We start from the raw sequence: 17,070 nt of genomic DNA on the forward strand, positions 1-17,070 counted from the left end.
TTGTATCTTAGATACCTAAGCATCCTGTCTGTGGAAGTTTCAAGTTGTAGCTATCCATTACTAATGAGACCAGTGGAGGCTTTAATGCTTCTCATGAATAAACAATAAATTTCACCTTACCACTTTCAGGATCTAGGAAAAATTCACTGTTTCCAGCTCCGAAGAGTGTATATTGTACATTGCCATTGGGCCCAATATCAGCGTCCTTGGCACCAACCTTGAGGATGATTTTATGTGATGGAATATCTTCAGGAAATAAGACTGTGTATGCAACCTGTGAAAGGAATTAATCATTCATACACATGGCACAACTTCCACCGTATTATACAAGATTCCTTAACAATTGATTGACATCATTCAGCTTTTGCTATTTTGTATCTTCACTGAAGACTCATCTCATAATACCTGATCAATCTGTTTTACATTTCCATACCCATCCATTTACTGCATACTAAATGCTATCAGTGCTACCATCCAGGTAATAAGGAAACAACAGTGAAGAAAACAGACACTCCCACCCCATGAATCCATCATACACACCACATCTTGAACATGTATTATTTTTTGTCGAGACTCAATGAGTTCTTAAGACTCCTCAATTGCTTAAAGGGCCACTATTGAAATTTGACATTAGCACAAAACATTTCAACATTGCTATAACTGACATGACACTACAGTATCGTCTCTTGGTCCACCTAAGACATAGTAACTTTTCAGTAAAAAAAGAAACTAGAAAGTAGAATTCATGGAACCTTACATTTTTTGGTGGCATTTTTGTACAGTTGCAGAAAGACTACTTTATGAGGAGCCCTCGAGACTCATATTCTGTACCAACATTGCCAACAGTGTGAAATTATCCTTTGTCGTTTAGGAAATCAGTGACAGAAGTTATAAGACCATTCATGATTTTGTATTTAAAAGTGTTTCTTTTTCAGACCTACTGTTTTAGGGATAGTAGGAGTATTGGGTATCGGATCCAGTTATCTCTGCTCTTCTCATTTTTATATTTTATCCTAGACTGTTTTACTCTCAGATACTTAACTGGCACCCTAATGTCCAATAGAAGGCATGAGTAGAAGCTAGTAAGGCCTTAAGGAGAAAAGTGAGATTGGTTTTGACTAAACTTTAGAGCAACAGAGTAGAAGGCATGGCTGGAATTCTTCAGACTCACCTGATCACACACTGGGCTATTGTCATTCACGTCACTGACAGTCACTTCCACCATGGCCTGTGTGACAAAGAGCCCGTCAGTGGCAGTGATGTTGAGGAAGTACATGTCTTGTTCTTCTCTATCTAGAGGTCTCTTCACATAGACCTTCCACTCACTCTGCACCAGGCCCAGGGCGAATCTTCCTCGGGGGTTTCCTCCTGCAAGGAGAAGAGAATTCTGAAGATGTGCAATGGAACTGCCCTGGTTCCATACATATCACGAGACACCCCTGAACTGGCATCTCTGATGAAACTGAAACACGTTAGTGCTTTCTTCCTTCCATCCTCCTGCACAAAGCGTGATATTTATATGCTTGGTTGGTGCGTGGAAAGTAAAATAGTAACTTTGCAAGAGAATAAAATCCACTTAGCGAAGTAGGAGATGATCTCTTATTTAGTTCCCCTTAAGGACAATCAAATTCAAACTGTGAGCAATCAATCGTCTTCTCAGGATGATACAATTGTCTTTCCACTTAGTCTCAAGAGAGGATGTAATACACTAGAGCTCTTGTTACCAAGACAATTTCATTAGCTCTTGATTATGCAATCAAGAAAAGGCAGTCATCTCTATTAAGGAATCCTTTAATGAAGGCTTTATCATACAGCTGGGCTCTTCTCATAAGGGCTGGAGTTTGGGGAGAAAAGTTTACATGGCAGAGGAAGACCTATTAGTATTAAATAGCCCTAACGAGGGGTCATTTAAGACATAGTTCCCAGTAAGCACTACAATTAGATTGGATTTATTGGAGTGAAGTTGGTGGACGTGGAGGAAAAGTGGCTGAGAGGAAGTAGAAGAGCTTTTTATGGACCCTGCCGTGTTCTTTTTCCCACTCATTCAACTACATGGAGACAGTTTAGCATAAGGTAGAGGAAAGAAACGACTTGACCTTCTCATTCTTAAAAGAGAAATCATGTTTACACAAACCGGGAAAGACTGAATTGAACACAGCTGGCAGGATGCCAGGGGTCCTGGCAGATGATTATCATTTCATTTCAGCCTTCAGCAAGTGTTGGTCAGGGACTTGAGGCCACTGTTCTAGGCAAAAAGATGACCAGGGCCATAGAATCAGCAACAATCCCTGCTGTGATGGTGAAGCTCACATTCTAGAAGATTAACACTAGCTAAAACAATTAGGGAGGAAGTCACAAGGAGAGAGCATCCCAATGCCTTGAGTTCCTATACATTATCCCAAGCACAATTCAATGTAAATGGAAAGATAAAATAATCATTAGCACAAAGAAAACATCACCTAACTCGTTTAGGAACTTAAAGATTACCTTTCTACTTTAAGAAACCAAATACTTCCATTGTTTTGCCTAGATGGGCATGTTCTACAATGTTTTCCTTCTACTTCCTTCATCGGAGCCCTAGACATTTCATGTTTGGAGCTGGGACTCTCCAGTTCACTTGGTTCTGTTGGTTCAAATAAAGACTTCAAATTTTTACTGTGACGCTGGCCATAGTGATATATACCTGTAATGCCAGCATGCAAGAGGCTCAGGAAAGAGGATGTCACATTTAAGGCCATCTTGGGCTACATAATGAGAATGTCTCAAGAAAAAAAAATAAACAAGAAGATACTACATGTCAGTCCACTGTTTCCTAATACAGCTTTCTCACCTTACCCACATCTTCAAAACTGTGGAGAGATGGGCTGGCTGTCATTGGCTCATGAGTGCAATCTTGGCTACTTGGCAAGGTTGATAATCTGAGCATTCTACCAGCCAGGGCAGAATGTTATTCCCAATAAACATGCCAATGGCCAGAAGTGGAGCTATGGCTCCAAAGGTAGAGCAGAACACCTAACAAACAGCACCTGTACTCTGAACTAAAGCTTGTGGACTGGCAAAAAAAAATAAAATAAGTAAATAAAAGGTTAGTGGAATCCTACAGACATTATTTGAGTAGCAGGAAGGAGTGAATTTGAAATGTTGGATTGGACTCAACTATAAGGCTTGAAAGGTCCTTTGTATATCAGAACAACTATGGAACGGACAGCACCAAGTCGTATACCAAGCCCAGAAAAACTGAGCACTGTATATTTCTCTGGGGGTAATGGTTCTCAAGTGATGTCTGTGCCTTCCTATCTCGGGAGTATTTGCCAGTGTGTGAAGACATTTTTAATAGTCACACTGGGAAGTAGTGGCGCAGTTATGTGCCACTGGACTCTTAATGGGTAGAAACACAGGGTTGTGTCAGACATCCCTCCATACACAAGAGTGTCCTCCCCAACACAGAATCATCCAGCCTGGTGTCATTTGTGGTTGGCTAAGGAGACTTCTCCTAGCCTCTTCCGAGGAAATCACTTTTTGCCACCACTGGCTAGGATTCAATTATGCCATTGTTGAATATTATTTCAGCATGCACCAATTTAACCTCTCTATTAAAGGCATTTAGTACAGGCAGGCCCACACGGTTCTTTTGTTACATGAAATGATTAATGGTGCTTTGTTAATCGGAGGCAGCACAGCCAAGTTCTGCTACGTCAAGAGCAAAAGCTAAATCTAATTAAAATCAGCTGGTGGTTGGCACTGTTAATAGCAGTAGTCGCATTCAGCTACTCTGCACTCATTACTTCCCAAAGTCGACGAGACGGTCCCTTTAAATCATCGGTTGAGAATTCAGAGACTATGGAAAAATAATTGAGGCTGAGGATTTAACAATCCTTCCAACTAGAAAACTACCCCTCAGAATTCTAAAGAAGATTTTCTCTCCCCTGAAACTAAAGGCACAGATCAAAGCGTCGCTCCATGAATCATGGTCTCAGTGGCACTACAGAGTCTACTTTAAAGGAAATCAGACTAAAATATCACATAAAGCATAAAATGCATCAGGTGTTGTTAAAAGAAAAACATCATTTTGAAAACAATTCCATTTTATAAAGGGAGAAGAAGAGAATCCTGAAAAGTGGGGCGATGTGAAACCGCTGACAAGCCCGTTCCACTGAGGGTCTTATACAGCAGTGATTAATTAACTTTTTCACTAACACTTAAGCAGTTCTAGGTCCTGAGGGTATTCTAATTAATTCATTTTTCACTCTGAATAATGTAGGTTTCCAAAAGGGAAGGCCACCTGACTATACTAGCATTGATGGATTCTTGAAAATCATTTGACAGTTTGCTTACATTCTGGCTTTTAGTGTCCCGGCATGAAATATTAGCTTTAACTGCCCCCAACTAGTTCTTAGCTCTTAGCATGTTTATCCCCACGACCCTATTTCTTTCCTCTTTGTTGTTGAAGACCAGAGAGCTAGTTCTGACTTTTTTTTTTTTTTTGCCAGTCCTGGGATTGGGCTCAGGGCCTGAGCACTGTCCTTGGACTTTCTCAAGGCTAGAGCTCTACCACTTGAGCCTCAGCACCACTTCCAGCTTTTTTCTATGTATGTGGTACAGAGGAATCGAACCCGGGTCTTCGTGCATGCTAGGCAAGTACTCTACCACTAGGCCAAACTCCCGGCCCTAGTTCAATCTAGTATAAACTCCTTGGCTCTTAATTTTGCATGAACTTATTTTTAACCTTGGCTTTCCATTGCAGAATTATATTTCCCCTTTATTTACAATTACATTTTAGAATTCTTCATAGCAAAAGTCTAAATAAAAATTATGACTGTTGATTATGTTTGTGTGTGTGTGTGTGTGTGTGTGTGTATTGTATGACAGGGTGAAACAAAACTTATTTACAAATCTTACTTTAGATCAAAGCTAAATTGTTCATTTCAGAATTAAATACAGAAAGTAGGGAAAAGGCAAGCAATTTAAAACATCTCTCTTCATTCATTATTCATTTCACCAAGTCAAATATTTGATTTGACTTTGTTTTTCTTTGTGGGGGAGAGAATGAAACTAGGGTTTGAACTCAGGAACTCTCACTGACTAGACTGGCATTTAGGTAACATGTCCAGCTAGTTTCTCACTGGTTGTTGTTGTTTTTTTTTGTTTTTTTTTTTTAAGAATAGGATATTGCTTCCCTCCTGGGAATATACCTGAGCCATTATCCACCAGTTTTTGTTCTGTCTTAGCTAGATGACAAATTTCTAGCTTCCCTCCATGAAAATGAAGCTTTGTGTATTTTTTAGGCTGTGCTGGCCTGGAACTGCAAATCTGCTGTTGTCAGCCTCTTAAGCAGCTTGGATTATATGCATAAGCCACTGGTGGCCAGCTGGGCCTCTTTTGAAAATGATCAGAAGGGACAGTTGGAGTCAATCTGGATAACATGGCACACAATGAACATTGGGCTAAATCTGAGATAACAATGAGCAATTGTAAATTTTTTGTAAAAAAAAAAATTGGTAAAACCACCCACTATGAAGCCAAATCTATTCATTCATCTCAGTTCCAGAAAGGTTCTATTACTTTTAGTTGTTTGTGTCCTTCTTTCTTGCTTCCTGCCATCTCCCATCTTTCTTTAGCAAGCACCGCACATGGTGAAAAGAGCAGAGGATGAGACTTACCTGTGATATGGTAGCTCACTTGACGATTCAGGTCGGAAGTGTCCTTGTCCCAAGTACTGAGGACAGCTACCACCTCACCTGGTGGGTCGCTTTCCTTCACATTCCCGCGGTACACTTCCTGGGCGAAGGCTGGTGCATTGTCATTTATGTCTGTCACCTTGACAGTAATCAGAGCTGTGGAAGAAAGGGAGAAGGCCTCTCCAAGGTCAGAAGCCACCACGGAGAAGGAGAACATGGGATCGGCTTCATGATCCAGATCCTTCAAGGTGCTGATCCAGCCTGTGTTGCTGTCTATATTGAATGCTTCCATTATCTTTTCAGGATGGGAATCTGAGTGGAGGGAGTAAGTGACCTGCCCGTTGGCTCCCCAGTCCAGATCAATAGCTCTCACCTGTGTGAGTTTCGTACCCACTGGCATACCCTCCATGATGACGGCCTCATAGTTGGATGTTTCAAAGATGGGCTTGTTGTCATTCAAATCTAACACCTTAATATCCACATCCACAGTAAACACAATGTCTACCTTGTCCAAAGGTACAGTCGCTGCAACTTTAAAGTAGAAAGCTGGGCTAACCTCATGGTCAAGGCGTTTGTCGAGCTTGATGGTACCTGTGTCCTGTTCTATGATGAAGACCGCTCCTTTGTTATTTTCTGGCCGTTCTCCATTGACAGTGCTGAAGCGGACATTCTGACTGGGCAAAATCCTCAGGGTGTCCACTGTGCTGCCGACGGCTGTGTCCTCTGCAATGGTAAAGGAGTACTGAGGCTGAGTGAAGGAAGGCAAGAATGCTTCAGGGGGCAGGACGTGGATGTAGACAGGAATGAGGGAATGTCTTACTGGAATGCCCCCATCGACGGCTTTGACAAAGAATGACAGCACTGTGTTCTTTAGCTGGTTAAAGTTGCCCTTGGTAACCATCCAGCCATTGTCAGGATCAATTTCCAGGAGATCAGCCACTGAGACAGAGGCCTCACTGTAGAGGGAATAGGTAATCCTTGAATTTGCTCCATCATCTGGATCCATCGCTTGAACCTGAGTGACCAAGTGGCCCCTTCCAACATCTGCTCTTACACTGGCTCTGTACTCCACTGCCATGAACTGGGGGGCATTGTCATTTTCGTCAACGACAATCACCCTCACAGTGCAGAAAGTTGTTCTCCCGCCACCATCAAGGGCCCTCAGAAAGATGCTGATGTCTCCTTCCAGAGGATTTTCACGATCTAGCCTTTCTGTGGTGGTGACCTGTCCATTACTATCTATCAGGAATCGGTCCTTGGCAAAGTCATTGATGATGGCATAGCTGATCTGTCCATACATTCCCGGGTCTCCATCTGTGGCTCGAACATGAATCACCTTTGTCCCGGCAGCCATGTTTTCTCTCACCTCAGCTACGTATGTGCTTTGTGAAAAGACTGGGCTGTACAGGTTAGCCCCGAGTACCCGGATGTGCACCTGGGCAGTGCTGGTAAACAAACCATCTGAGACAGACACGTTGAGACTGTGCAAAGGCTCCATCCGCTGCTTCCGGTGGTTGTTCAGAGTGATGACCCCAGTCCGGCTGTCCATCAGGAAGCTCGTCCGGTCATTCCCAGACAAAATGCTGTACTCCAGACGATCCAAGTCGGAACTATCAGCATCTGAGGCCTGCACACAAGTTACAAAATGGCCCCGTGGGGCCAGTTCACTCACATAGGACTCATAAATGAGCTGATTAAAAACTGGAGGGTTATCATTTACATCGGAGATATGGATGTGCACCAGAACCTCACTGCTCAGAGCCGGGAAGCCGCTATCCATGGCCCTGACTTTCAAAGTACAGTGTTGTACTAACTCGTGGTCCAACATTCTTGCTGTCAGGATTAAGCCACTTGAGCTGTCTATGTGGAAATAATCTGTACTGTTATAGGTATCCTGGACAATCTGATAATGTACCATTTTGTTGTTTTCAGAATCTGCATCTGAAGAAATAACTTGCAAAACGGGTGTACCGATGAGAGAGGCTTCTGATAATGTTGTATTGTATGAGGGCTGATCAAAAACAGGAGGGTTGTCATTGACATCCGTAACTAGTAGGTCAACAGTGACCTCAGCCCTGGCACCAGTAAGGGCGTCACTAGCCCTTATTGTCAACTTGTAAACAGATTTAACTTCATAATCCAAAGGACTAACAACTTTCAGGATTCCAGTGTCGAAGTCAATGTTAAACTGCTCGAAAGGATCTCCATCGATAATGATATATATGATACCCTGGCCCTCGGGACTGGTGGCATTGATGCTTAGAACGGGGGTATCCATTCTGATGTCTTCACTGATGGATGCAGTATAAAAGGGTTTATCAAACACGGGCATTGCTTTGTTGACAATAGTGATGGGGAGTTCTACAGATGTAGACAAAGAGGGTAGTCCACCATCTTTAGCAAAGATGGTGACACCATACTCGATGTTGGATAAGTCCGAGTTGAATGCTTCTTTTAAAATAACATTCCCTGAATTAGGGTGAATTTCGAAGTGGCCATAATCATCCTGTAGGACATAGGTCACTTCTCCGTTTGTACCTTTATCTCTGTCAATGGCTGTCACCCGGTATATCATGGTCCCAGGTTCTGCATCAACTTGAACAGCAGCATAGTAAGGGAGGCCCACAAAGACTGGTGAGTTGTCATTTAGGTCTTCCACATTGACCTTGACCACCACCCTAGCTACACGTAGGTGGTCTAGCTCACGGCTGGCTTCCACCACCAGTTCGTATAATTCTTGTTCTTCACGGTCAAATGGGACTCCGGTAGTCTGAATGACTCCTGAGGTAGATTTTATCTTGAATTTATTTCCTGGGTTTAGGATGCTATATTTCAAGGGCTCGTTAAGGCGATTTCCAACTGCATTGACAATAGCAACTTTGGTTATGTTTGTGTGATTCTCTGAGATTGAGGTGGAGTAAAAGCTTTGTGTAAAGTGGAGGCCACTGTCCATGGCTTCCTTTACCACGACGGTGACCATGGATGTGCTGTAGAATTTCCCATCAGACACTTTCACTAGCAGCACGTAGTGATCTTTGGAGAGGTTATTGTTTTGGATGGTGATTACACCGCTATTTGAGTCAATTAAAAAATGATCCAAGCTGCCTTCCATGAGACTGTATGTCAGCTCGGGAGGCACGTCGGAATCAGGATCTGTGGCACTGACTTTCAGAACCTCCACCCCAACATAAGTAGGGAGAAGTAGGACAGTCTCAAACACAGCCTGGGTGAAAACAGGGGGGTTATCATTGACGTCTGTCACCTCGATGCTGACTTCCACAGGACTCTCTGCCGTGAGCTGCGGGCTGCCGCTGTCTCTCACGTGCACATGGAAATGGAAGTGGGAGATAGTCTCGTGGTCGAGGCTGGCAATCGTTCTGACGGCCCCTGTGCTGGAGTCCACTGTGAAGAACTTCTTAGCTGTGGGCTCCACAATCTGATACACGAGCAGGGCGTTTTGGTTGCTGTCTGCATCAGTGGCCCTGATAACCAGAGGGCTGTTATCCAAGCTCCTGACAATGCTGTTCACGGGGGCGGCCTCACTCAGGCTGCCTGAGTATTGAGAAAAGAGGAACACTGGAGCATTATCATTTTCATCAATAATCTGGACATTGACCGTAGCATTGGAAGCCATCCCCGCCATATTGGTGGCCTGAATGATGAGTTGATAGGAGGAAGTTCGCTCATAATCGAGGCCCCTCCGTGTGGTGATGACGCCAGAATATGGATTGATGGTGAAGGTGCCATCGGTGTTGCCATCTTTGACTTCATAAATGAGGGTCGACTGGCTGATGGCAGAGATTAAAATAACGGATGTTCCCATCTCAACGTTTTCATTTATTTCAGCCTGGTAGTCTCTGTGAGTGAACTTGGGGTGAGAATTATCAGACATGGTGACAGAAATGCGCACAATTGCAGTGGCAGACATTGGCGGGGAACCTTGGTCTGTGACTTTGACGGACAGGACAAACTGACCCATTGTTGTCATGTCTGGTTCTTTGGAAACAGTGATGATGCCCAAGACTGGCTCGATCTTAAATGTGTTCCCAGTGTTCCCTAAAATACAGAAACCAAGGAGAAAATATAAATAGACCATTAAAGCCATTTTAAACCATTTCTCTAATTGCCCTTTAGTGTGGTGATCTTAGGATAAGTAAACTTTTGCTGTTTCAACAAGGAGCATCATAGATTTGATGATTGTATCATTTGTGCCAATAATCATGTCATTTTCCAATGTTGGCATGCAACCCTCATCCATGGGTGCAAACTGATCAAATCTCACTGCTCACTGGCTACCATGTAGTACCTCAAAGTTTCTAAGTATGTCCTCTCCACCTCTGGGGTCTGGAACATTTCTTCATCCCTAACAAGAGGGATTGAGGGATTGTTGCCTGAGAGCTGCTGTTGGCCTGTTTTACACTGAGGCTAGGATCCTCCTCCACATACCTAACTGACCATTATTCTTAGAATCCAATGCCTGCTTGCTTATTCTCTTCTTTTTAGCACTGGTTTTCAGACTTGATCTCAGGGCTTCCAGCTCTCCTTTGGCTTTTGTTTTTGGTTGTTCAAGGCTGGCTCTCTACCACTTGAACACACTTGTACTTCTGGCTTTTGCTGGTTCATTGGAAATAAAAGTCTTACAGATTTCTTTTTCATTGGCTGGGTTTGAACTGTTATTCTCACATCTCAGCCTTCTGGGTAGACAGTATTGAAGGTATATAAACCACTAGTACCCAGTTTATTCTCTTCTTCTATTCTCAGGCCTTTAGAAATCAACCTCTGTTTATTTTCTTGAAATCTATCATTTATAGATTTTTGGCAAAGAGACCAAAGGTGTGCTTCTTACTTCTCACTATCTGGTATGCAGCACATTGTCTGACACAAAAAAGGTATTCAAAATCTCTCTGTGAAGTCAGTGAGAAGAAAGGAATATCTGAAATATTTTTAATTATCTATATTTGTCTTAGGGTCTCTTGGGTCTCCATCCTATGTCATTTGTTGGTACAGTATCTCTTCTCCAGTGTTGCTTCAGAACTGTCCTTGGGCCTCAAATATCAAACTGGAACTAAATGTAAGACCTGAATCTTTGTGCACCAGTTATGCCACAGTCCTACAGACCAACTAAAACGCTTCACAGTTACTTTAGAGGTTAAGTAAAGAGACAGAGAATTTATAGCCTACCAGTAAACAAAATGAAATCTGGCTTATCTGAGGTTTGTGAGAACAGTTAAATAAAACATAACATTTTATACAACTACTTGTCACTTGGTTCAAAATGCTGAAGCATCTGATGTGCCCCCACCTCCATCCCCTGGAAGGCTCTTTGCTTGGCTAAGGATAGTCCAGCCCCTAAGTAGGCCCTTTGCCCACATCTCCAAAAGGGCTCACCAGCTACCAGCTGTGAGAAACTGGTTGTGCTCGTGGTAATTCTCATTAGCTTCTTACATGTATAGTCAGGCAAACATCATTTTAAAGATACCAACTCTTACTTTATTTTCTGGAAATTTACATTTACTCAATAAAGGATGTTTTCAAAAACTAGCTTTTTTCTTTTGAGTCACTTGATTGTTAAATAAATGACCTGGAGGTTAAAATATATGTGGAGCAGTCATTTTCACCAGCATGCTAAGTTAAGTTATTCCTTGAGAACCTCCACATTGGCATACAAATTGCTGGCTCTGACATGTAAAAATAGTGGTCTCAATAATAAAAATAAAAAGCAGATGGACACACAATGACATGAAGTTTTATTGGTGACGAGAGAATATACATGAATGAATGAATGAATGAACAAAGAAAAAAACACTAGATTAGAAACCAATCCAGAGAAAAAAATAAAAACAATGTTGGATTAGATGACTTTCTATGATATTTAAACATTCATTTTTTTATTCAAGTGACCTGGTATTATTTGTGGAATCAGAAGCATTATGATTATATAATAATGTGATAAAAGTGTGTGATTCATAGAGCTGTAAAACTGTACTAGTAAATAATTGTCTGGCTTTGCATTGAAAGGAAAACCCAAGGACACCGACAACAGAAATGGAGGAAATTTCTCCCTTTACAGGATCATTATGGACCAACATTTTGTCTTAAACCCCTCTCCGCTTTTTCCTTTAGAGTTAGTAGAGAAGCATGTAAAATGTGAGCATCTAATATGGGACAGATTTGTAGATTATCACTAAATGCAGAGACACATATAGAAGAAAGTTATTGGCTTTTCTTCTTCCAAAAATTCTAGTCTAAAAGCTCCATTGTAGCATTTCTATTTTAACTCAGCCACTCACAAAATGGTCTTCATTTAAATGAAGAGAAGGAAGCTTTTCTATTGCCGGCATGGAAAGAGATTTCTTTTGGCATTATGTACAATAGACAAAAATGTTGCAGAACGTTTTGGAAATATGTGCTTTGAATATTCAGAAAAGGCAGAAAAGCAGAGAAAAGCAGAGTGGATAAGGTATTTGTCATTTTTTTAGTCTTATCTCTTGCTTAGACATTTATTTCTCTGTCATAAATGTTTCCTAGTTATTTATCTTCCAAACATCAGTAAACTATAGTTTTCTTTTGAATGGTAAATTAACTTTTTTGTGCCAGTCCTGTTGGCTAGCACTCTAGCACTTGAGCCACAGCAGGACTTTCTGGCTTTTTCTGTGTATGTATGTGGTACCAATGAATTGAACCCAGGGCTTCATGTATGCTAGGCAAGCACTCCACCACTAGGTCACACTCCCAGCAATTTTTAAATGTCACGTTTAATGAAAGAAGTTTGCTAGTTAACTGGTTAAATAAGAGCCCTCATATCTATCAGCTATATATGATGTTAATCATGAGTAAGCATAGAGAGAGTTTTTTAAGCCAATAGTTCACTTACTACATATAAGATTCAGTTCCTAGGTCAGCCAAGAAGCCCTTATGTGATAGGGGGCTTTGGAAGTTTTAGTTAGAGACTATGGCTTGTAGGTTAAGATTACTAAATGTATTATATATTTCTTATCTTTTCTCCATTCCAGAAAAATCTAAGATTACTGTCAATATTGAAACACGAAAACTTGATAGATTATCATCACACCAATGAGTAGTATACTTGGCCAAAATACTCATTTGGACATGATTCAGTGGTAATGATCTGAATTTCACACAGTTGCAATACACTATTGTAGGCCGAATATCATGCATCATGCTGAAACCTGTGCAAGAGGTCTACAGCTCTCACCTGCTTCTATGGTATATATGAGCTCTGCATTTTCCCCTTTGTCTTTGTCCAGAGCTGTTACTTGCAGAACAGCTGATCCCAGAGCAGCCGATTCAAACACAGATGCTTCATACAGTGGGTTGGTAAAATAAGGACTGTGATCATTAGCATCTTCCACATTCACAATGACTCGGACCAAGTTTCTTCGATAAGGAAACTCCTGATCTCTGACCTTTAGGCAAAATACAAGAAGCAGTAGGACTAAAATCTTGCATTACAAGTACTCACTCATATGGCTATGTCTGTAGGGAAAACATAATGAGATAATGCATGCAAGGTGTTTGATCCAATCACTCCCAGGTACTTGGCTGGTGCTCTATAAGGCGAACATTAACAAGAGAGATACAGTTTGTGAGCCAAGGGCTCTAGTAATGTCCATGAGTGAATCAAAGATAGGAACCACGCTTAACTGGATGTCTGGCTCATGGTCTGTGCTTATTTGGATGCCTGGATATCACAGATCCAGCCCTTGTTTCTAGGCCCCTTCACACCTCCCTTTTGTTATGTATGTCCCGTGGGCTCTTTTGGAGGGAAAGCTGAGTAAGTTTAACACATACAGTGTTAGCTACGAATTGCCATTCATTCAGAAAACATGTATCGTTTCTATCCTCAAGAAGCCCAGTATTCACTGGGAAATATAAAAAAGAGACATAGCCTGTAATGCCAGAGGTACATGCTGTCATCAGTGCACTGAAAAATGCCCTCTGAGGGAGTAAGAACTGAATATTGTGCTGTGCTTCCTGGAGGAAGCAAGAGGAACACACAGAAACAGAAATACTGTGGCAATGTCAGCATGTGGTTGTTTCAAACAAGACAATTCAGAATCTACAGAAGCCCAGAGCTGAAGAAGAGCTCTTATGATTGACAAGAGGCAGGCAATCTTTATTTTCTAAATTTAGGAGCCCCTGTGCGACTTGACTAAAGAAATGTGCTTGATAGTTATAAAGTTTTTCCAGGTTTGAACAAGGCAGAAGCTTATAAATGATTGGTTCTTCAACCAATTTTTGTAATTCTATGTAGCACTACTCAGATGTGTCATCTTAGCTTGCTTAGTTGTCAACTGCTTAACTTCAGAGAGTTACAAAAGGAATTAAAACTACCTTAACAACAGCCATCAAGGAAAGCATTTTAGTTCTTTTTTTCTAAAAAAAAATGTATAGTAACTAGAAGGAATGAGCAAAATAACTAAAGTGGCTTAGATTAGAGAAATGGAGCACAAAGGAATCATTTTTAATAGTCAATCATAGATGATAAATGGTAGAGGATGACCAAATTAAATCTGAATTTGTCCAGGAAAAAATGAACAGAATGACTTGAAGAACCACGAGGATGGAGTTAGTCACTGGGACAAGGCTTCTGCCCTGGAAGAAATCATGCAAGCTCAACCCCGTGAGTGTGCTGAACATTTATACACTGGACTGCCACACCCAAAGATTAAACTGATCTCAATTCTGGTATTCTTGAAATCTAGATCAATTCCAACAGAATGTCAGCTTGAAGAGTATAGGGACTTTGTATCCTTTGTATACTCAGTGCCTAGAACAGGGCATGGAAGGCAATCTGTGCTCAGGGAAAAGCTGTTGATTCAAATGAATACAGGGACAGAGAGAAGCATCTGGCGCGCTCTGCAATTTGCCCCTCTGGTCCTTGGAGTCTTAGCTAAGAGGCAAGACGCAAGAGCAGTGATCTCAACTTTCCCTTCCCAGGAAAGTTTCCAACCTCACAAAGTGAAAAGTAACACGTAGCAGCATATTACTTTCAGTCTTAGTGTATGTCAAAGGGAATTAGTGAATAAGATTAAGTCTCTGTCAGCTTTCCTGGTCTTAAGAATGCAATAAGCTAATAAGCTGTCCATTGCCACAGAGCTGATAGAGGGATGATTATAGACCAAAGTAAATCAAAGATGACTCTCATCAATTATGTGAACTAGCCAAACTTCACCTGCATATATATATATACATATATATATATATACCTACATATATATGTATGTACGCTCACACCTTGCTTGCCTTTCTAACTCAAGGCTGGTCTAACTTTAGCCACACCACCACATCTGGTGTTTTGCTGGTTATTGGAGGTAAAGAGTCTCATGAATTTATCTGCTAAGGCTGGCTTTGAACTATGATCTTCAGATCTCAGCCTCCTGGGTAACTAGCCACTGGTGCTTAGCCCACGCTTAAGGATAAGGAGGAAAGGGAGGAGAATGCAGTCAATAATTCATTGTATGTACTGCAATTTTTAAGAAAAATAAGCAAAGGGGGAGTTGGAAAGTGTAAGACTGTTAAAGGGGTTACACTGATCAAGATGAATTGAATTTATAAAACTGTAAAATGGTAACCCCTTTGTACAATTATTTAAAGATAATAAGCTTTTTTAAAGTAAGGTAACTTTTGTACATCAAAGGAACATAAATGAATATAATTTGAGACTTTTCACTTTCTGCAGGCCTTATTCTGTATCCTTAGCTTGTGTTAAGATATCTTTTGTGTGTTAGTGTTTGCATTCAACACAAGGTCCAACTGCCAGTGTAATAAGTGACAAATTGGGTCTCAAAATGCTTCCCAGGGAAGGGGGGAAAACCAAGACGGGTACCAAGACATGTGAAAGGGTATCAATGTATGTGAATTAATGCACCTTCTATCTGGCAAATATCATGTAACCCTTTTACTAATTACAATAAAAAAATTAAAAAAAAATGCTTCCTAGGTTAGAGCATCGCACAGGTTGAGTAACAGATTACCTTATGATTAAATTATAAGGGAATTTTTATAAAAAAACTTTGACATAAATCTTCCGGATGTGTACCAGCACGATTCCTCCTTCTGTAGCTAGACAGTCACCGGCATTTACTGAACAGCTAGTTTCTGCAGAACCTATCTCACGTTTCAGTTTGGTAATATATATATAGAGAGAGTTGCTAGCTAACTATAGCAATTCTTCATTGAAATAAAAAAGGCAGAACTGAATGTGAGCTGGCAGTGAAAAAGACCGAATTTATTACTGTTTACAAGTAATAAAGGGCTCTGTATTTTTGCAGACTAAAGCGTTTGCCTTGACAGGTTAAGGGATTTGTCAGGAGAACAAAACAGCAGAGGGGTCTTACCATTATGTTGAGAATATGCTTGTCCTGAGTTTCGTGGTCCAGTCTCTCGGCAGTATACAGAACACCAGTGCTGGGGTCAATGCGGAATTTCCTCATGCTGATAGAGTCAATGCTACTGTGGACTGTGTAGCTCAGTTTGTGTTTCTCATCTCTGTCTGTGGCTTCTACCTGCACGATCTCTGTGTCTGGAAGCACATCTTCAGAAATCGTCACTTCATAATTTGGCTGAGAGAATTCTGGGCCGTTATCATTATTATCCAGAACTTTGATAAATACCTATAGTTACAAGAAGAGAAGATTGATGACTCATTCAACTCCAGTTCAGTCATTGCTAGTAAGAGAAGCATAGCCCTTCATCCTATTCTGTGTACTCACATCCTAGATTCTTACAGCTCTATAAACATGTAGGAAGCACTTATTTTAAAAAAAACTCTCCATAATTAGCAATAAACCATCAGTTCACATTAGCAGGTACATAAACGATCAACGATGAGCTAGACAATCTTGTCACTATTAATTCAACAGCTGTGACAGCCACTAGAAAGTGGTGATTTCATGGAATTATTGGCAGTGTAATGTAAATGATCACAAGGTGACCTTCATTTAGGAAGTTCTTATTTTCTTATGTTCTCATCATGTAAGCTTCTCCTACCAGTGGAGGAGATGTTACAAGATGTGGAAAGCGGCATAAAAGAGGCAGAGGACAGCGAGGGATGAGCATAGGCAAACTCCATGTAATTAGAGCCTCTCAACCCAGCATCCATGCGTTGTGGTTGTCCTTCAAATGACAAGGGTCTGGCAAAGTTTATAGTAGTTAAAAATATAGTTTCTAAGTGGTTTTCTTTCATGAAGCACTTTATGATTAAAATCTCCAGGCAAGTATAAAAGTAATGGTTAAATGAATGCTCATGTATTCATCATTCAGCATTGACACTGATTAGATCATATTAACCTGGTTTCATCTGTCTTCCCATTCATTCCCACCTGTTAACCGAAATTTTCATTGAAGCAAGTCTCAGTTATATGTAATT

The 17,070-nt window shown here is 41.0% G+C and overlaps 1 protein-coding gene across 2 annotated transcripts in view; it reads right to left on the reverse strand.

Annotated features, from left to right (window-relative positions):
* Window positions 1–17,070, reverse strand: part of Fat3 (FAT atypical cadherin 3) — a 513,350-nt gene that overhangs the window by 90,392 nt on the left and 405,888 nt on the right. For both annotated transcript variants that reach the window (XM_090343055.1, XM_090343054.1), the window contains exons 7-11: window positions 16,040–16,315; window positions 12,895–13,105; window positions 5,661–9,734; window positions 1,172–1,368; window positions 121–274 (exon numbers count right to left, since the gene is read on the reverse strand). In XM_090343055.1, coding sequence (XP_090199181.1) covers window positions 121–274; window positions 1,172–1,368; window positions 5,661–9,734; window positions 12,895–13,105; window positions 16,040–16,315 — 4,912 coding nt within the window. The remainder of the gene's footprint in view (window positions 1–120; window positions 275–1,171; window positions 1,369–5,660; window positions 9,735–12,894; window positions 13,106–16,039; window positions 16,316–17,070) is intronic.

This window comes from Megascapheus bottae, chromosome 12, assembly GCF_031878675.1.
Source record: "Megascapheus bottae isolate mThoBot1 chromosome 12, mThoBot2.hap1, whole genome shotgun sequence".
NCBI classification, from domain to species: domain Eukaryota; kingdom Metazoa; phylum Chordata; class Mammalia; order Rodentia; family Geomyidae; genus Megascapheus; species Megascapheus bottae.